Source organism: Acomys minous, assembly GCF_964271855.1.
Source record: "Acomys minous genome assembly, chromosome: 15".
Classification (NCBI taxonomy): Eukaryota; Metazoa; Chordata; class Mammalia; order Rodentia; family Muridae; genus Acomys; species Acomys minous.
This window is the reverse complement of record NC_140497.1, coordinates 3,168,401-3,190,000: the sequence shown is the minus strand read 5'-3', so window position 1 is coordinate 3,190,000 and position 21,600 is coordinate 3,168,401. Positions and strand designations below refer to the sequence as shown.

Sequence of the window (21,600 nt, the reverse complement as noted above, 5' to 3'; positions counted from 1 at the left end):
AATTTGGTAAATACTATCCAGTTTTGTAGTTGTCCTTGTTGATTTGTGTGATATTAAAGTATTAGTAATAATTGCCCGGAGACTACTAGGGAGGGTTTAGTCGGTTGCTGTTTTGGACTGGGAGGGATGATTTGAATCTAGTGTTAGAAGCCGATGTCTTAGTGGCTGCACAGCTTATGTCAGACAGAAAGGTGGCTATAAAGCTGCTCTGTAAGTCAGCAACAGAGTTGAGAGGAAGATTAGTAAATATTGCTGGTAGAGGTAACACTTCATTTTTCTAACATTGTAGCATGTCCTCCCCTTTAGGAGGAAGAGCGAGCAAAGCGTGAGGAGCTGGAGCGGATATTAGAAGAAAATAACCGGAAAATCGCAGAAGCACAGGCCAAACTGGTGAGTGCTGTGCATTCGGGGGCGTGCTGCAGGGTGGTCCCGGTTGTGTGGGTTTGTGCTCAGCAATTAGACGTAATTTGATGAGATTCTCATGGCTACTTTAAGGACATTGAGCTCAAGGTAAAGCGTAGGAAATTTGACGATAGTTTAAGCTCTAATTTTAGAGAGAATTACAGAATTTTCAGTGGTTGAAAACATTTGTTTCCTAGGAGGTGCCCTGCTCTTTCCCCACTTTCTTCAGTCCTAACCGCATTCACATTTCTCAGGCCTGAAACAGCCACAGGGAAAAGAGAGCTCTCAAGGCCCTCAGATAGCTGCAGAGTAGCGCTGCATCTCTAGACAAAAGGAAAATTTGACACGTTTGAGCAAATCCAGTACATTTTAGTCTCCCCTTATTTCACCCTTCCCGGCCCCAGGTCTCATCCGGCCCAAACTGGCCCTGCATTCCTGACCCTCCGTCTCTGCTTCCTATGTGCTGGAATTCCAGGCGTGCTCCATGCCAATATTTTACTTGTTATTTGTGATTTATAATCTAAGCAGAAGTACAGAGACTAAACTAATCATTAGTATTATAAAAAGGTAGGCCAATTAAAAACTAACTGGCCAATATAAGGAGAGACTGAATATAAGTAGTCCGTAACCCCTAGAAAGTACCTATGAGTGTAGACACAGCCCAAGAGAGACTCTAGGAAAATCTGAGCTGAGTGCAGTAGCATTAATAAGACCAGGAAGAGTATTGCTGCTGACAGGGCCTGCTTAGGGGGAAGAGCAGGTGGTGAACATCACTTGATTTCTCCTTAAAAACTCGACAGCCCATAAGAACGGAAAGGGGTGTTGATTCTAGAGTGTGTGTGGTTAAGAGTGTGTCTTACTGCAGGCGGAAGAAAGAAAGTTTTCATTTCGGTTTGGAAGTCTGAACTTTGAAGGGTAAATTCGGTATGGTTTGTGATGACCAGACCAGAAGTATGATGGTGAACTAGTTCTATGCGGACATGGTCAAGGATCAGCGGCTGCGTTAGGTTTGGCTTGTGAGTGGCCTTGATACTCCTTGCCTAGGTGTGGGTATACCCCTAGCAGTTACTATTTAACCCATATGAAAAACAAGATTTTCTCCAAGTTTTATTTACTGGTTATTTTTGGCTTTGGTGAGTGGAAAGATTGTTGACCACATCTACAGGAAGTTAATGGCTGGTTTTCTGTCCTTCCTTCCTTTTCTTTCCTTCCTCCCTCCTTCTTCCTTCCCTCCTTCCCTATCTCCCTTCCTTATTTTTTTTCGTTTTCTGACACAGGGTTTCTCTGTGTAGCCTTGGCTTACATTGTAGACCAGGCTGGCTTCAAAACCACCTGCCTCTGCCTCCCGAGTGCTGGAATTACAGATGTGTGCCACCACGCCTGGCTAATTTTTTTTGTTTATTCCTTTTAATCCTGTTCATGAGGTCAGGTCTCTGTAATCCCTCTAATTCTCTGTTTTCTATTTGTAGGTTAATTTGCACAGTTCTAGATGTCTGTTGATAGACAGTAGGGAGTGACAACATTTTGATGACATTGAGAGTAAAATTCAGTGGAAAGATACTTTACGTGAAGAAGAAGGACTTTTGCTAGTGACTTTGATTAAAAACTTTGGATATATTTAGCCCATTTGTGGTAACTGCAGTAAAGTTGGGATTTTAAGAAATGGCTTGTGTTAAACAAAGTTTTGTTTGTAGGGAGTGGAATGTCCTGTCAAAAGATTAGCTGTGTGGAGATGACGCCAGCTGCGTGCTAAGGCGCTCAGTATCGGTGTCTCTTTCCCTTCATGTGCTCAGTGGTTTGCCTGCTGTTCTTTATTGTTTACTGGGGAAAATCTTTTGAATTAGGGACTTGAGAAAAGCAAGGGGAAGCAGTCGTGCATTGCAGACTGACTCCCAGGAAAGTTAGTAACACAGGATATTTAAATGGTGTGGATGATCGGACCTGACTGTGATGCAGTGCTGTCTGGAAGCCTTCCAGAGAAGTCTCTCTGAGCTAGGCTTCAGGTAGAAGGAAGGAACATGAGAGCGTAAAGAAATGAAAACGCCAAGGCATTGAGGTGAATAGAGTGTGGAATGGAGTCTCTGGGACAGTGAGGAAATAGTAGAAATTACAGATGAGTAGTCGGGAGTCGGCGTGATTGACACATGTCAAGATGGATGCATGTGAGAACAAGAGACAGTCCTGGAAAGAAAGTTCCTTGAGGAGATGATATGCCTGGCTCTTAAAAAGACTAAATGCAGAAACATATGTAGTTATTTACATATGGCATGGTAAATTAACCACTGTAATTCCTAGAAAATAGATCTTAGATCCTAACATCCGTGGAAAAGAAATCCTTTTTTTCCCTCCCGTGCAGAGGTCCAATTCCAAATTAGGTGTTTTTTATTTCTTAGGAAATACTCTGTTGACAAAGGTAGAGTTAGATGGAAACCCTTACCTGGTGGTCCTGCAGAGCTAGGTGGGACGAGCAGGTTCAGAAGATGCTTAGAAAGATCCGTACTTATTCCACACCTCAAATTCTGCTTCCAGAAATTTGCTTTGAAGATTTACTTGTGAAACTGCATTTGCACATAGTACCTTCTCCTAACGTCACTAAGATAAATGCTGCCCAGGCAGCTGAGTTGTTTGCAGACAAAGAACTTCTGAACAGTAGAGACATAATGTACAAAGTAGCTGGATGTGAAACTGCTGTCTGTTATAATTGGGAATCAGTGCACAAAAAGTATATACATGCCTTTTAAGACACAGATAGAAGCCAGTATGTTAAGAATGCTTATCTTTAGTCTGTATTTTCAAGCATAACTTTACACCTTCCTCTAGGTTTTACATGGTATATAAGTAATACATTCCATTTTTATGGCCTTATAAAGATAGTTAGCAAGGAAAGTGCATTTAAGTCATCCTTTTGATTGGCCACTGTGGTAACAGTTGAACATGGACTTCAGTGAGGACTAAAAGGGAATGCGCTAGATTCAGGTGAAATGTATGACAGTTAAATCTAGTCCATGCACTGCTCTTGATTGTATCTGATCCAAATGATGATGTGCCAAGATACTTCTTTTTCTATACCACACGACTAACATACATACGTGACTATAAGTCACAGAATCCAAGTGTGGGCTGGCTTCATAGAGCAGACGCACTTTTAATTTGTGAACTGGAATTATTAAGAGTTATTAATGCAGAATTTAGTGTCCTCTGTGTTTGTGAACGTGTATGCAAGTGTGCTTGCCTGTACATGCCTGTGGAGGCCAGAGGTTGGTGCTGAGTGTTTCCCTCAGTCACTTTCACCATTTAACTTGGAGCTTACCGCTTACCCTTGCAGCAGGCTGGCTGCCACAGCTGTCGGAGAGCCCCTGTCTTCACCCTCGCCCTCAGCCTCAGTCCTCAAGTTTGAGATGCAGGCAGACCATGGGGACTCAGCTTTACATGGGCGCTAGAGAGCCCTAATGCTGTGCAGCCACTCTCCCCAGCATCTCCACAGCCCAGTTCACCTTTTTATTTTAAAGGAGCACTTTATTTATTTATTTATATGTTTTCTCCAGGTTTTGTATGCTGTGCCTGTGAAAATGTTAGATATTGTGCTAAAACATGTGAATCTTGAAAAAGCAAAAAGAATTTTATGTTTTAGGTTTGCTCCTTTTGAGATGGATATCACCTCTGTATCCCAGGCTGGACTTGAACTGGTGACCCTTCCACTCTGCCTCCTGTGTACAGTGTTACAGGCATGTTGCTACCAGCAGAGTTGTTGCTGTAGAGGGGTCATTGTTGTTGTTGTTGTTAGTTAGGAAAGAAAACACTGACTTGTGACTATGTTAATGTATTTGGTATAAAAAGCAGGTGTTTAGATACAGTGTGTTGACATTGCAGAGAGTGGCTTAAACAGAAACAAAATGTGAGACTCTGCTTGTATCTACAAAGTAGCAGCTACATGGTTTAGAGAGAATTGAAAAACTTGAGAAAATGGAGCATAGAGGGAGCAAGAAGGGGAAGACCTTTTGATGAGAGTGTGTCAGGGAGCTCTAGTCACCAAACGAAACATGCAGTCATTTAGAGGGAAATGAGTAACAACCTACACAAAAAAGTTCCCCTAAGAGAAAGAAGGGGAGCATAGAAGATGAAAAGAGACACATGTATATGCAGTATAGTCTCCCCCACTTTGTTTATATGCATGTATATGTGAGCACAATGTGTATGCCTGGTGCCTGGGGTCAGAAGAGGGTTAGGGTCCCTGGGACTGAACTTATAGAGTTGTGAAACACCATGTGGGCACTGGGAACTAAACCTGGCTTCTTTCTACACGAGAAACAAGCAGGTTCACTGCCGAGCCATCTCTCCAGCTCTTCTTAATGTATAAAGTAAAAGGAAAGCCCTGGCGGTACCGTTTCCCTCTCAGGGTTACAGAGCAGTGTCTGAAGCTGAGACTGTCTCAAATCCCAGACCCTAACCCTCACATTAGGCAGTACAGAACCTCTTGAAGAATTTAGAATCGGAGTTTGGAGCTGATTTAGGGGTTTGTAAGTGATTGGAGTTGAAGAGAAAAGGTTGTAGAGCAGCTCTCTTTAGTTACGGCCTAAGTGATGCTCTAGAGGAGATGGCAACTGGTTTTCCACAGGAAGGTCAGGGTCAGCATGACTGAGGTGCTTGTATTTTACCCTGTGGCAGGCTGGCACCCCATTTCCACTTGTGTTTTGTTTTGTTTTTTAAATCTTGTACATGAAAACTTAGAGAAAAAATGCACTAAAGTTTGACTAACACATCAAAACTTAAACATTTTAAGTTTACCTGTTTGAGGCTGAGGGTGGCCTTGAATTCATGGTCCCATGGTGTCCCTCAGCGCCACATGCACAATATTTCCTTGTGTCAAGATAAGATAAGCATTAGAATTATAAATGGCAGAACCAGTCAAGTTTTGTGTCTTAGAGGCTTTAAAATGCTAGAAGTACGTATTCCCGAGCGTGGCATGGTGCCACATGTCTTCTCCTGTCCGTTTAATCTCTACCAATAGAAAGTATTTCTTTATATCATAGAGTTGAGACAGTCCATGAAGGAGAATGCTAATTAGGTTGCATAGGTAGGCGCTGGTAACTGGATGGTGCAGAAGGTGCTGCGAGGAGTAACCAGGCTGAAGAACACTGAGATGAATTCTCGTAGTTTTCTTGACTTCTTTTCACCAGCCACTCTGAGGCTTGGGATGCAGCGTCCTAGGCACGATGCCCAGAAGCAGTCGTCTTAATGATGGCAGGGCTGTGGACACTGACTTCTTGGCCTCTCAAGTGTTCATTTTCACTGAATAATCCCTTGTGGGTAAGCTGAGCTTGTGCTCCTCTTCTCCCCGTTCGAATGCTACATTCTCATCACACAGGAAACAAAAAGGGAGAGGAGAGGTTGTGTCAGCTGGCATGGGAAGTTACTTAGAGGGCAAATGCACAGCAAGTGAGTTGTTGACGTGGCTCACGGTTAGGCTAGATGACAGACTAACGTTCTATCACTGGGGAGTCTGGGTATTAAAGAGAGAGGTCACCCAATTTGTGTGTGAGGATTCCATTTGTCAAGAAATGTAAAGCTAGCTGCACTAGCATAAAGAACAAATGTGAATGCACACGAGGGTGTTTGCCTGCTCGGCTTATGTGTTAATTCACTGAAAAGTTAAAGCTTCTAATTGTCTCTGCCTCTAGTGCTGGAGATTAGTCCTTTTGCTAGGTTATCCCAGAGACATGACAGTCCTCCTGTGCAGCAGTGCTCCTGTGCAGCGGTCCTCCTGGGCAGCAGTGTGTGCATCCTTTGCTGTATGCACTCTGAAGCTGAGAATTGAGCTCAGTGCACTGTGATTTGCTAGGGCACAATTTTTGCTTGGGTAATGGGATTACATTTAAAGTCTTTTGTTTTTTGGTTTGTTATTAATATTAAGCAAAGCTAAGTTCCTCTGTCTTATTGTCTGCTTCTGTTCTAGAACATACATGTCATGGTTTTATTCCCCTTGATCATACGGAAGTAAGGCCCTCTGCATGGCTATTTGATGGTTTGCCCTTTGCTGTTTCAGAATGTGCACCCCCCCTTTCATTTTCTCTCTCTCTCTTTTTTTTTTTAAGAGCTAGTGTGTTTCTCTAGATTTTAAGTTTATATGTGTTTTTATGGATTTGCATGTGCACAGACATGTTGAGACCAGAGGTAGACGTTGAGTCTTATGTAAGCTGCTGCTTTCCTGTCATTTTGAGACAAGGTTACTTGTTAGTGAGCCTGGTGCTAACCATTTCAGTTTGACTCTGGCTGCCCAAGGAGCCTCAAAACTTCCAGCTGCTCTCACATTGCTGGGTGTGGGCCAGTCACTGCACCCAACTTTCACACAAATGGTGGAGATATTTGCACAACAAGCACTTTTACCCCAAAACCTTCTCCCAAGTTTTGTTCTTTTTTGCTTAAAAAATACTCGGTAAATGAGTGTTTGCCTAGATGTGTGTCTGCAATACATGGGTGCAGCGCCCAAGGGTAACAGAAGCGTGGGCATCATGTCCTCTGGGACTTGAGTTACAGGTGGTTGTGAGCCACCATATAGATGCTGGGAACTGAACTTGGGTCCTCTGGAAAAGTAGCCTCTGCTCTTAACTGCTGAGCTCTCTCCAGCTGCCACCATACCCACCCCCACCCCCCGTTTTGTTTTTTTCATAAGTATTCAATATTGTTTTACAGATCTTTTATAAATTATTTAGCTTTCATTGTTTTCTTTCCAAACTGTTACAATAAATACCCTTGTAGAACTAGGAATCGGGGGTCCAAGAAGATGGCTTAGTCAGAAAAGAGCTTGCTATGTAAGTTTGAAGACTCAATTGTGATCCCCAGCACACATGTCCTACAGTACGGGCTTGTAATCCCAGCCTGGGTAGGTGGGGACTGTTAAGCTTGCCATGGTGGCAGCCCAGCCTTCCAGCTCAAGGCCCAGCGAGAAGTGGTGCTAAAAGCAAGGTGAAGAAGCTATTGAGGAGAGCACCAAGGCTGACCTGGCTTGCACACACACAATAATTGTAAATTTTCCATGTTTACAGTTATGTTTATGAAAATTCCAGCAACTGGAATAGTTGAGTAAATCATTATAAAGGTAGCCTTGTCTCCAGCTGCTCTTCAGTCAGATAGCATATCAGCCACACATTGATGGCATTGAAAATTGTCTCTGGTGTTTTTAAAGAGACTTCATGGATTGAGGCTGTTATTTGACTCTTCACTCACAAGATCCTAATGCTTTACTAGGGTCAAGTTAGGTAGGTTTAAGCCTGGGTGATTAGGAAAAAAAAACCCTTTACTACATGCACCATAACTCAGTCTCCAGTGTCCTGCTTGAAATAAGTGATCTCTTTGATGCAGATAGTGGGCGTGAAGTCAGCATGGGATGTCTTCTACTTCATGTGGTGAACCGGGAGCTTGCCAGTTTACACAGAGGCAGCTTGAGGCAGGGATTGCCGCCACTCCTGCTTGCAAGTTATGTGTAGTTTCTGAGTGTCAGGAGTTTAGTCCTCATCGAGGGCTTTATCCTCCAATCCATCTCCCCAGGCCCAGATGATCATTCCTTTTGTTTGTGATCATTAGTAAATCTAAGGAAAATGGTGACTTGAGTGACTTTCTTGTGCAGGTAAGATTTCAGTGGCAGTCTTTTTTTTTTTTTTTTTTTTTTTTTTTTTTTTTTTTTTAAATTAAAGGCAGGGTTCTCTGTGTAGCCTTGGCTGTTCTGAAGCTCTCTCTGTAGACCAGGCTGGCCTTGAGAGATCCATCCACCTGCCTCTGCCTCTTGAGTGCTGGGATTAAAGGTATGTCCCACCACTGCCCAGCTTTAGACAGTCTTACTGCTTGCAGGGCATAGTGATTTTGGAAGTTCAGTTACACTTGGCAAATATGCACAGTGGGAATGGTCTTACCACTTCAGGTGCACAGGAAACTAGCCTGGTGACAGCGAAGATGAAAACACACTCAGAGCCAGAGAGAGAATAAAAGTTTTGAGCAATGGTTTTGGGGGACGACAGGACAAAATTTAGGCACCACCTTGGGCTGTGGTGTGAGACCCTGTCTCAAGTAAATGAACAAAAGTGGCCAGAAGATGGATTAAGCGGCTTCGCAGCAAGCCTGGTGGCCTGAGTTTGCCTTCTAGAACCTTGTGATGGAATGAAAACGGTGACTCCTGTAAGTTGTCTTCTGACGTCTACAGCCATGCTGTGGTACTCTTCCATCCACTAAATAAGTAAATGTGAATTTAAAAATTATAAAAGGGGAAAAAACCTTGGCCCTCTGTACAGTTCAAGAGGCTTTTGGGTCTCTTCGGTGCATGGTTTAGCAGGATGCTGCAGCGCTTGCTTAGAAAGAGGACGGAGACTGAGGTGGCCATCCGTGCTCTGGACTTTCTTATCTGGCCTCATAAAGTTCCTTCCATTTTCCTCCTGGAGCTCAGCTTGCGGGACTCTGGACCTCACCACCACCTGTCTGCCTTTCTCTCCACACTTCTGGCATTTTGATACCCACATGATATAACACGTTTGTGTTCCTTCACAGTGATAGTTCATTACTGTTCCCATCCTTTGCCAAAGGCCTTCAGCCTAGCTACATTGCATTTTACTTTTAAAAAGAATAAAATTAGATTAGACCAGAGGAGTGATGATGAGAGGAGAATATTACTGTTTTGTATGACAGTTTGTAGAAGAGGACATTAAGAGACTTGAAGGGGGAGAAGGTTGTAGTCAATTAATGGGAAATTACTATCTTAAAAACAGCTTTCAGTAAAATAAGACATCAGAAATGATGACTTCAAATGTAACTTGGAATGGCTCAAAGGTGCAGAAAAATGGGAGACTGTGGTGGTAACTGGAAACATTCAAGAGTTAAAACAGACACACACACACACACACACACACACACACACACACACACACACACACACACACACACACACACACACACACACACACACACACACGGTTTCTCTATGTAGTCCTGTACTCACTTTTTAGAACAGCCTGGCCTCCAACTCAGAGAGATCTGCCTGCCCCTGCTTCCCAAGTGCTGGGGGGTAAGGGCGAGTGATTCCTGGCTCATACCCTCTGGATGCTGTTCACACTGCAGTCTGGAATGACCAGCTAAATGATGGCTGATGTCTTGAGGAGAGTAGAGTTAGGCCCACGATGGGTTCTTTGGAAGGCGAGGAGAGTCCTTTTCATGGTGATAAAGGGAATTTTGTAGAGGAATGCAGGAGGCAAGTCAATTGCTGAAGATTGAAGATGCTATTAACTAACTCTGCCGTTGATTTGAAATTAGCTAACATTTTATAATCTGCTAGGTCAGAACCTTTGCTAATTTGGGGTCTTAGAGCAATTGGTTTTATCTTAGAAACAGGGATTTTGTGTGTAGTCCTCACTCTCTGTAGACCAGCTAGCCCTGGATTCAGATCCACCACTGCCAGGCTAAATTCTTGGTTACTGTTGACTTACAGTATAGAGGTACAGTTGGAATTTTTAACTGCAATTCTTGTATATGTCTGTCCATTTCTAAGTACAGTAATAGGTAGGCAGCCGACTCTGGGACTAGGTCTGTCATGACTTAGATGACTGTTGATATTGGTGGAATAAAGACAGGTCAGGTCTGCCCAAAGCATGAAGTCTGTAAGGCTTAATTCTTATAAATGAAATAGAGAAATAAAGGAAGAAAGAATTCTGTTCTTGATTATTTTTCTTCTTGTGCTCTGTATGTTTATGTAGGTTTGTAGGTTGTCACCTGGTAGCCAAAAACATTGAGAGAAGGAAATGACAGCTCTCATTCTCATTTTAACTTTCAGGCTGAAGAACAATTGAGAATTGTTGAAGAACAAAGAAAGATTCATGAGGAAAGGATGAAACTAGAACAAGAACGACAACGCCAACAAAAAGAAGAGCAAAAAATTATCCTGGGCAAGGGGAAGTCCAGGCCAAAACTGTCCTTCTCATTAAAAACCCAGGATTGAATGGCAAACTCTGAACTTTTTACAAAGAAAAATGAAAAAACAAAAAAACAAAAAACAACTTTGTATTGTAGCTTCATGTTGAAGTGTTTTGGTTTTTTTTTTTTAATGGGTTTTTTTTGTTTTTGGTTTTTTGTTTTTTGTTTTTGTTTTTTGTTTTGTTTTTTTAATTTGGAAAATCTGGAAAGTTAGCTTGTTCTAATAGGGGCTATGCTCTGCAATCCCATTATTTTCCCTCTCTTCTCCATTTCGTCAAATCCTTATCAGATCATTGCTGTCCTAGAAGTGGTGTTTTTCACCTGTTGGGATTCTGTACTGGTTGGGTCTGCTGAAAAGCAGGTCACGTGGTGACTAGCTGGTCTGGTAAGGTGTTCACTGACCACTGACTTCGGAGTTATACTCCGTTTACTACGTCATAATGCTGGTTTTGCTGACTTTTTGTTTTTTTATACATTTATAAAAAAAGAAAAAGTTGGTAATTGCATTGCAAAATTCCCAGAGTTTTACTGGACCTGTGTGGTGTGTTGTTAAAGCAGTATCGTTGTGATGCTGGGCTCTTGATGTTCCTGATAACAGGTAAGGAAACGTTGGTCACCTGCTACAGAAAGACCTGCAGTGCAGTGTTGTCTCTGTTGGACGTTTGTTTCTTTCATTGACAAAATCAAACCAGCATTCCCCACTGTAAATAAATGATTTTGCTGAATAAAGTAAAGTCTTAAATTCATATGTTTAAGCAATTTCTTTTAAGTTCTGTTAAGTCTAAAGGGTGGTTTACTTTGAGAAGTCTGGGAGCTGGGCTAGATTTCCTCTAGCTTAACACTTTCCACAGGGCTTCTGTGTACGTGAAACACACTTGTGAATTAGTACTTACTGGCTATTTTTACAGACACTACTTTATGCTGATAAAAGAACTATAACATCAGTTATTATCTTTGGAAAATCTTAACCCTCCGCCTCTGTTAGAGAACGTAAGGATTATTACCACAAATTATACCTAGTAAACACTAGAAAGTGTGTTTGATTGATTTACTTTGGGTTTTCGAGACATGGTTTCTCTGTGTAGCCTTGGCTGTCCTGGACTCACTCTGTAGACCGGGCTGGCCTCGAACTCACAGCAATCCGCCTGTCTCTACCTCCCAAGTTCTGGGATTAAAGGCGTGTGCCACCACCACCCAGCTAGAAAGTATGTTTTAAAAGCTTATGGAATATTAAGTTACTTTTCAGAAAGGGAGGATCATCAGCTAGAAGTTGGCTTTGTACGTTCAAAATAGCTAAAATAATCTTCACTCTTGCATGTTTTGGGGCGATAAACACATTTAAATTTACTAGGCTTTGGGTTTTTGCTTGTTTGGGGTATTTTTGCATGTGGAAACTTACATATAGCCCTGGGTTTTATGCAAACAGACTCTGCGTCACATACTGCTTTACTTGTTGGGGTTTACTAGTGTTAAAACACTGAAGGGAAGGCTATAAATTGCAGTCTGAGGTGCAGAGGCATGGCATTGTCAAGAGCACGGCTCCTAGAGACAGGTCATCCTTTGCTGCTTGAGATAAATAAGTGATAGATTATTTTGTGTTTGCATGCCATGGAAAATGGTGTTGCTTTAGTTTCAACTCTTCATTGTGGTAAAAAAGAGCGAAATAATTTTAAATATCTTTGAAGATAGAATTCTAAGTAGGCATGAGGTATTGTGAGGAGGTTTAGTTAACAGGATACTGTAGCACTCTAAATACACAGCCACTTCATTTACCAGAGTAGATGATAAATCTCCTAACATAAGCTAGCTCAAAATAGTTTCTGAGTCTTATGTTTTATTGTGAATGTATCTCTTCAATTCAGATTCATTGTGCCTCAGTTGCATATTCAAGGTTTTGGAAGTATTTGTTTAAAAGTTGATTTTTGTCTGCTAGTGTTTTGAACACTGTATCTGAAGAGTAGCCTGGGCTTCAACTACTTGAGGTTAGCCTTTTTATGCCTTTAATTCTGTCATGAAGTCTGTCACAGTTGCCAGTTGGTGCATCTGGTGTCTGCTGTGGGAGACTACTAAGTACCGTGCGGTCCCTGTAACTGGCTGCTGCTGTCTGCTAGGCTACAGGAAAGGGTGGCCTTAGTAATAACGCATCCAGCTCTTACTGTGCCACCCGTTGCACTAGTTTGCTTTTTTCATTTGTTCCACTGCTTTTGGGTACATAGTATAAAAGTTAAAATTTTTTTCCCATTCGGTTAGCAGTTCAGGTTTTCCCTACCTTACTAAATATGCCTTTAATTCAGTTTTGTGTTCTTGAGTTATTTGAAAATCTTGATGACATTATAGAAATAAGAATTGACTGTTTATTTTTATTATAGTATTTAAAATTTGTAGTTATTGCCATTAATATTGTAGAATTTGCAGAATTCTCAACTATATAAACTAAACCTTCAAATTAGCTTGGTGTGAGAACTCTTTAATGCTTCCAGTAGGGGAAGGGAACCCTATGTGAGGACTACTTTAGTTTCCCGTGGGATGTAGTAAATGAGCCTATAGCTGTTCTGAATAATGACTTGGTCACTTAATTGTACTGATACATATCTTGGGGGAGTGTTGTGTGTGTTTGGTGTGTATTTACTTTTCTTAGATAGTCACACTTGAGATATTTCCGATAATTTTCTTAAACATGGAATCTAGTACCATTTTACTTAATGTCTATGACTCATGCTTTTTTTTACTAAGAGTCCTGTTACTTAACTGGACATTTTCCTTGCTATTAGCTCAAGCTTCTGGTGTCCAGTGCACTTTGCATCGCTGTCCATGAGAGGTGCTGAAGATGGACTTACCATCTGCTCCAGCAGGTTGTGAAAGCTCAGTATTAGGCTTACTTGGCGGAATGGACCTGAAAGTATTGCTGAGTGCAGAGGCGGAGAGGGGTGTCCTCCAGCACTAGGCATCTCACCTTTCCATTTGGTGAACTGCCATCTAACTGATCTTACTCCTTTGCCATCTGTGAGGTGTGTGTGGGTGGTTTAGGAATTGTCCTGGTGGGGGACACTGGCACCCTTAGTGCACAGCACCATTGCCGTTTGCTTGGCATGATGGGGTTGCTCTCCCTCTTGTATGGTGTACGTGAAGTTACTGTTGCTACATCAGTGATTTGTGAAGTAGCAGCAGAGCAGAGCAGAGGATTCAGGGGCCATTGAGGGCCCCCAACCCCGATCTGTGCAAGTTAGGGAGACGTCTTTTAAACCCCAGTCATCACTCAGGTGACAAACACAATTAGAGAAGAGCATTACTGTTTCCCAACCCTCAGATTATTGATCAGAGGATGTGAGAATGATTGTATTTTTCATACTTAAAAAAAAAAAAGTTTGAAACCAGTGAATTAAAAAAAAAAAAAAAGCAATGGATGTTGATGACTCAGCAGTTTCAAACAGCCAGATTGTTTTGTTAAATGTCTGTACCTGCGGTATGAGAATGAAAGATGTTGATTCTAAGTCCTCCGGGTTTGTAGACTGGAAATAGAAGCTCCAGCTACTGCCTTGCCACTGCCTTCAGGGACTCACACACTAGGTTACACTCAGCGCTTTTGGACTCTTCATGCTCCTAAGCAAGTAACTAACCACTTCATAAAGCAGAAACCTTGTTTAGAGTAAGGCGGAGGGCAGGCATATAATCGTTGCTGTCCACCGTAATATCTAATCCAGTGTGGTGCCTGGACATTTTAGGACATTTCAGGAAGCTGAGCCTGCATTTCCTAGTGCCTGCTGGGTAGTGTCTGTTTCCATTCATGCTGGAAAGGAAGAGATTGCTCTAGACTGACTTGAACCTGTTCCGAACGAACGTGATCACTATTTCCCTCCAAATCGAAATGGCAGTAATTGATATCCTTCAGTGTGGTCAAGGTAGCAGAACAGTCACAGAGAAACGCTTGTCCTTTTTTAAAGGCTTGGTGCCAGGTGCTGGCTTGCTTGCTGATGGATTGCTCTTTCTGAAACAGCTCTGCTGCCTTCCTCCAAGAAGTGACATTTTGTAACAGAAAGTACCTTCAACATTCCCAAGTCTTTATTGACTGAGATCAGTAACTTCCTCTGCTGGGGTACTTTGTTTTCCTCCGACATAAAGTTGTGTCCTGTTTGCAGAACAAACCCAGGAATCTATTTGTAAAATGGGCTTCCAGTCAAACATTACAGTGTGACTGGTGTGGCCATGCTCGAGAATCTTTAGCGCACAACTGTGACGTTTTGCCTGGGATACTGGCAAATGTAACACCAGATATGAATGGCTCGAGGTTATATTTTCATACCCAAAATGATTGGATAAGCAGTTGAGGACCAGAATGTTAAGTTTGCAGTTACTGGGACTTTGTGCCCAATAACAAGTTCATGTCCCCTTGAAAAGTCACGCAGTAGGAATATTATGTGTGTGATTAAAAAATATGTGCACGTATATATTCACATTGCCCCCAAGGTGAAATGCTTTGAGTGTTAGAATATCTGGCTTACTGAATATGGTATTTTGGGAAGCTGGGTTATTTTCAGACATTACAAATTTCCTTTCTTTCCTTTAGTTTACCAGAGAGGATGTAGGGGGAGCTAAGAGGTCACAACTTAAATTTCCTAACACCATGACTTTAAAACGCATTAACTTCTCACTAGATTTCTGAGTTCCTTAAGTGAAATCTTTTAGAACAAGTGGGGTTTTTGTTTGTTTTTATTTTTATCCTCTTCCCGATCAAGGTCAAATAACAACGCTTGCCAGTTTTTCATTCTTGAGAATTGTCAGGTAGTTCAAAATTATTCCTAGGTTGTGTGTGGGCATGAGGGTGGCTGGCCTGGCCTAAAGTAGCATGAGTCCCACCTCAGTAAAAAACAGTAATTACAGGAAAGGTTTTCTCCTCAAAGCTGTATTTGGGAGAGTGAATGCATTCCATACTTCGGTGTTTAGTGTTTTGGTCTTAGCCGAGTTTTTCCAGACCAACTTTAGTTGCAGTGCACATTAACTTACATTAAGGGTTTTGAAAGTCAGCACTTCTTACAAGCTCCAAATTTGTTTTAAAGAAGCATGAAAGTGGGAAGGGGGGAGAAGCCTAGATAGTAACTAAACCAGGTGTTACATTTTATATACCTTCTCTTATATCACTTAGGTGGTGGGACCTGTGTTTAAAGAAATAGGTGTGAAAACTGCCTAGTTCCATTTGAAGAAATTATAGTATTGACGAACAACATTTTAAAAACAGACATGGTTAACTTTTGTCGTGGCACTGCTTCCCCCCCCGCTGTGAGGCCGGCCCCGTAAGTGTGACTTGGGATGTATCTGGATCCATTCCTTAGGATGTGGTAGCGGGTAGGCTTGTTCTGAAATACAGAGGGGCAAAAGTGGGCGCTAGTGGGCGCTGTGGATCCGTAGAAGGCAACGACGCGGTGCAGTTTCTCAAACCCAGCCTTGAGCAAGCACCGGAGAATCCAAAGAACTGCTGCCACTTCTACTCTGACTGATAGCCGTTCGGGTCACCCCTAACTTCCAGGCCACTGTCGGGGTCTCACGGGAGGTAGTGGAGGAAAGTCCACTCAGACGTTGGCAATGGAGCTTTGGGGACGCGGTACTTGGTGGCAGGAAGCGGGGAAGGGGACTTGGGGGGTAGGGGGATAGAGGACCGGAAAGGGGGGGGGGGGTAGGGAACGGAGATAGGCGCGAGGCGCACGAAGTGGAGCGCGGGGTCGAGATGGGGGGCGGACGGGCTCACACTGCAGGTGGGCTGCGAAGGTTCGCGTTGCCTCGCCAGAGTCTGTTTTGACTAGCGGCGGGGTGTGCCCAGTCCCTTGGTGCTTGTATCAAGCTAGAAGGCCCTCGGTTAGAGGCCCGAAGGAATCCGGGAAGGGCCGGGTCGCCGAACGCGCCGGGGGAGCGCCGCGCGGAGGAAAGCTGCTTTCACCGAGCCTCGCTTGCCGGCCCGGGCGAGGCGACCCTGCGGGCGCGGGCACAAGTGGTCCCGAGACAGCCGGCCCTGCGCCCTGCGCCCTGCGCCTCTCGGGATCACTCTTGCGCGGTCCGCGGCGCCCTACGCCGCTCATCCTGGGGGCGGGGCTCACCTGTCAGCGGCGCCCTACCTCCGGGTGTCCAGGGTGGGGGTGGCGGACGGACGGGAGCGCTGCCCAATCAGCGCGCGTTCGCGGCGCGGCGGGCCAATGGGCTGCGTGCGACTGGGCGGGGCCCCGCGTTTATAGCGCTCTGACAGCGCGCCCGGCGCGCTGACTCTCCGCGGCGGGGACTGAGGCGCCGGTCGGATCGCGGAGCTGCGCGCAGAGCGGGTCCCGGCGCCCTCCCCGCACACAAAGGCCCGCGCGCGTCCGGCGCCTGGAGGGGGTCCCAGTGCCCTCCTGCCTGCTTGGCGGGCAGCGAGCTGCGACGATTCGGAAGGCGCCCTCTCTCTCACTCTCTCTGCGTTCCGGGACATGGAACCGCCCCGACGCGGCGCCCGCTTACCCGGGCCGCTGCCCGCTGTCCTGGATCTATAGTCAGGCGGCCCCTCTTGGGGAGCAGCACCCGCCACTCCACACCGACTCGTCGTCTCTCCGCTGCGGGCCTTTGTCCCAGCCCAGCGCCCTCGCCGCGCCCGCCATCCGCGGCTGGCCCGGCACCCTGGAGCCGCACGGGAGCCGGCTGTCCCAGCTGCGTCCGGCGCGGCGCCCCGGAGCCCCGAGTCCACCGAGCCGCCGCGCCCCGCGCGTTCGACCCCACCCCGCGCCCTGAGGGCTGCGCAGGGCAAGCGCACCTGGTCTCGGCGACCGCTGGAGCGGCGCGGCGCGTCTGTCCCGGAGGATTGGGGGGTCGCGGCCCGCGGCCGGTCACATCGCGTCCCGGAGTGCGCAGAACTGGGAGCGGCTTGGCGGTGGCCATGGCCCGGTCCAGGAGAGACTCCGTGTGGAAGTACTGTTGGGGACTTTTGATGGTTTTGTGCAGAACTGCGATCTCCAGATCGATAGTTTTAGAGCCTATCTACTGGAATTCCTCGAACTCCAAGTAAGTGGCGTCTACGATCCTTCCCTTTTCTCCGGTATCCTCAGCCGGCGCCCGGGGGTGCACCGAGTGGTCCGGGCGGGAGGAGGCCTCGGAGCCTGTTTCTAGAATCTGGGAATCCTGTCCTCCACCCCACCTCCCACCCGCCACATTTCTGTAGGTGAGGACGCGCTGGGCTTGAGAGCGCGGGCTCCAAAGGTACTCTTCCTAGGGCTCCAATCTCAAGTGCTCTTAGAGAACCCAAAGCCCTGGCGGCTAGGGTGGCATGTCCAGAAAGGTGTGTGATGGCGCTACTCGTCCCTCCCTTCTTCTTCGAGGATGGAGGACGTTGCCACTCACAGGGGCTACAGCCGCGCAGTGACTGGCGGGCGCCGGAGACAGGCAGCGATGCTGCGCTCGCCAGGAGCGCGGGAGCCATGAGTCCGGGTCCCGCGGGAAGGCGACAGGAACTCTGAGGGTCCCGGGCAGTGGAGCGTTCCTTTTGGGAGGGGACACTGGGCCCGTGGCATCCCGGAGCCGGAATGCCTCGGGGCCCTCTTGTTAGCCCGAAAGTGCGCGGGGAACTCGCATGCTCGGCTGAAGAACTCCGGCGGCGAGCCCTCCTAAGGTCGGCCTCTCCTTTCACGTCGGAACTGGTGGCCTAGCCCCGGCGCGGTCCGCGTAGCTGGCTCAGTTTTTAGCCAAGCCTTTTGGAAAAAGCTTAGAGCCCTACCCAGTCAATGCTACAGCCATCGCACTTGGGGATTTGGGCGTCCCTCGATTAGACTTGCTTTTAGCAAAGCGCACGGCCGGGAGAGAGCCAGGCCTGAGACTTTAACTTTCAGGTCTGGGCTCCTAGGGTGCACTCCGGGTTTAGAAAATGTTAGCCATCCCTTGGTGTGCGCAACCATGGCCCGTGTAACCGCACCTTGGGGGTCTGGCTGCCTCTTACCTCATTTTTCAACCAAGGCCGGAAAGTGCTGTGCGGAATTCTGGATTCAGCCCTAGAAGAGTGTGGAGCTGGTTCCTGGCTGGAAAGCAGACCTTTCAGATTAGAAGCAAAATCAATGGCTTGATTGGAGTTGAGCGTGCGGTGCACGGCTTCAGAGTAGAGATGAATGAATTGTTTTAAAAATTACCTCATAAGCGAAGAATTGCATCTACTCTCTTGAAAGTGGTAGTAAATTTCAAGTTCACCAACATAATTAACCAAACATGTTCTCTTTCGGAAGGGGGAAAAATCTACAGTTGTAAGTGGCCCAAAACAGACATTTTTGGGTGTTGCTAGGGGGCCCTTGTTTTAAAGTTACTGCGGCCACCTCTGGTGTAGTGTGATCTGCTACAAAATCTTTTTGTTTTGTTTTTTGTTTTTTTATGTAAGGAAGGTGTTGTATTTGCTCTCCTAGCGTAGCATCTTTGCAACCACACGGGATCTACAGGCGCCTAGTGGTGCCAGAAGGCGCCTGGCTGGGGACCTGTGCGCTGCAGCCGTCGCCGCTCGGACTGAGGCCCTAGTGATGGCTGCTGCTGACGCTCGCGGTGCCTACAGAGGTCACCCTTCCCTGACGAATGCTCGAATGGGCGCGCCCATCCCCCCCCTCCCCCCCCAGCCGGCCTGGCTCTCTCCACTTTGCACTTTCACTCACAACCTCTCTTTGGGAGGCTGAATCTTTTTTTTTTAAAACCTTGTTCGGATTTAATATTTATATTTAAATTTAGTTAAAGAAATTGCCACGAATTCTTTCTGAGCAACATAAGTATCTATCTTTTGTGTTCCTAATGGCCTCTGTACCTGAGTGTGCAGCAAGGAGGATTAGAAATACCGACTTGTCTAAAACAAAACAAAACCCCTCACCAATATTATGCATGCCTAACAACTGGAGAATAATGTCTTCAGTTTGTAACATGTTAGGGGAAGGAATGGTGACTTACGTTTATTCACTATTTTGATCTTTAATAGCGTAGTTTTTCTTAGCTGTGGAGCAGGCCTCCCTGTACCGTGTGCTGTTGGTATGATTGCTCCCTGGCGTCCACAGTAAAATGTCTTAGAATTTTCCTGAGGATGACTGTAAGTCGTTGTTGAGAATAGGAAGATTTCTTCCTAAGGAGAGACTACAAAAGAGCTTTTAACTTTTCAGTGCCTGGGATGGTCCTTCCTTGCTCACTTTTCCAGAGCAAAGTTTCTGTAGATAAGATGTGGCAGGCAGGTAGGTAGCCAGATACTTGGAGGCTTCCCTTCACTTTGCATGGACTGTGGGACAAGTCACTAGTCATGAAGCAGGCATCGGTAATTAGATTTGTTTCATTCAGGGGCCTGCCTTTTTAGCAGGTGGTCTACACAGGAGCATGCAGCAGCTGTGTCCATACAGAGCCCAGAAAAGCCTTTGTAAACTGGAGTCTCCGTCACTGCCTGCCGCTCCATCCTGGAGAGTTTATGTAATAATCAGAAGTTCTGTGTACTCAAAGATTATGTGGCTGCCCTGTTAGATTAGACACATTGTATCTGCAGATGCTGATACTGTTTAGGTCATTTCTCAACTATTTTTAAGTTCTGGAAAGAACAGCAAAGCCTGGCGGTCATTTCTAATTAACATTTCAGTGGAACCCCCCTCCCCAGCACAGTGTTTTTGCCAAAATAAAGTGGTGCCTGGGCTTTTTTTGTTTTTGTTTTTCTTTTGTTTTGATGAATAGTAGTTTCACTTTAGGATTAGCAACTCTACACTGGTATAGTATTCTAGAATAGCGTACACCCTTGAAAATTTTGTTCCAGTATTAATTTATGTCTGGGCTTCTTATTCTGTAAGTATTACATACTAGTACTTAGGGAAAAAACAAAAACAAAGCATTGTGCTTTTTCCATGTATTTTTTTTCCACACAAAATGCTGAATTCCTGAAATTGATTGACTTGATACAAGAGAATGGCTGGGTAATGTCCAGATAACCTGTGACACACAGGCCTCTCCCTAGTCAGGCTCTAAATAAATACGGCCTGTCAAATTTGATAAACTAAACTGCAATGCATAGCACTGTTTAAATAACCGTTCAATAACACATACAGGCCAGCCTACCTTCTATTGTGTCTGAAATTCCTATTTTTTGTAGATTAAACAAATGCAGAGTCAGCCTTGGCATATTCAAGCTATGCTCTACAGTTTGCATTTGAGTCTATCTTGTCATTTTTTAATATGTGCATATATATAACCCACAAAGTGCCAAGGTTGGAATTGGTGCTGTTTTACATCATCCCTGGTCCTCACAGCTTTTCGGAATGATAAATTATAAGTAGGAACTTGTCCTTGCTCCACAGCAGAGCCCGGCGGAGCACAAAGGCCTGAGAGCCGTGTGTCCCAGGGCTGGACTGCTTAACTTCGGCAATTACAGCTTCCAGCCCCAGAAAGGAGGGCTGAGGCTAAGATGATTTGCTGGGCACTTGATTCTAACTTCTTCGACAAAGCTTAGCTGTTGACGTGTGCCGTACCAATGCAAAGAAAGGCAGCTGGTCTCAGTGTTCCACTATGGTTCGGACTCAGTGGCTGCGGCTTGAAGACAGGTGAGTTAGCCGCCCACCGCAGGGACCACCTGAAAGCCACACGCTGGAATGGTGGCCTCAGCTGCTGGAGGACTGGTGGGTTTAATGAGCTTTCCTGGAACCTCTTTGCACTTCCTGGGATAAGTCCTGTTGGTGGGTTCACAGGATAACCTTCAGAACAGCACTGTGGGCACTGGAGTAACCAAATCCTTGCTGTTTAATCTCCAGCTAAAATGTTTCGGGTCGCTCCCGGGAGCTTAATCTGACACCTAACGTGCAGCGGCATTTCAGGAGAGTATTCCAGCTGCTGCAGGCTCGACTGCAGGGCAGCGTCATAGAAGTGGGAGTGTCGGGGAGCAGGAGACACAGACTGTAGACCCTGGGGAAAGAGCTGCCATGAGCAACAATATCTCCTTAACGTTTTAACGAAAACTTTATTCTTCAAAATATCTAGTTACAAATTGGACATTAGGAAGCACCTTCTCCAAAGGGTCATTAAAATGCCTGTAGTCGCTGCCCTGCCTTTGCTGCTGACATAAAAGAACCTGTTTTTCAGGTCACTTATACATCTGCATAGATTGGCTTATGAGCTCACCCTTTGTTAAAGAGAAGTGTTGGGCAGTTTAAAATATTTTGATTAAAATATGCAGATCCTGTAGAACTATAAGCTTCTGGGGAGGAGTTAGCTCTCTGTAGGTGAAGGCCCCTCCTCCCCCTTAAAGGG

General features: G+C 45.4%; 2 protein-coding genes across 5 annotated transcripts in view; both read left to right on the top strand.

Annotated features, from left to right (window-relative positions):
* Positions 1–11,099, top strand: part of ARGLU1 (arginine and glutamate rich 1) — a 19,392-nt gene extending 8,293 nt beyond the window's left edge. The window contains exons 3-4 of one of the 3 annotated variants that reach the window (XM_084760441.1): positions 307–390; positions 10,214–11,099. In XM_084760441.1, the coding sequence (XP_084616567.1) occupies positions 307–390; positions 10,214–10,378 (249 nt within the window). In that variant the 3' untranslated portion in view covers positions 10,379–11,099. Of the gene's footprint in view, positions 1–306; positions 392–10,213 lie in introns of those variants that run through there. The other 2 variants (XR_014775194.1, XM_084760442.1) reach the window with 2 other exon arrangements.
* A 5,481-nt stretch (positions 11,100–16,580) lies between these two features.
* The window catches only part of EFNB2 (ephrin B2), a 44,869-nt gene continuing 39,849 nt past the window's right edge, over positions 16,581–21,600 (top strand). The window contains exon 1 of one of the 2 annotated variants that reach the window (XM_084760429.1): positions 16,581–17,370. In XM_084760429.1, the coding sequence (XP_084616555.1) occupies positions 17,246–17,370 (125 nt within the window). In that variant the 5' untranslated portion in view covers positions 16,581–17,245. The remainder of the gene's footprint in view (positions 17,371–21,600) is intronic. The other variant, XM_084760430.1, reaches the window with a different exon arrangement.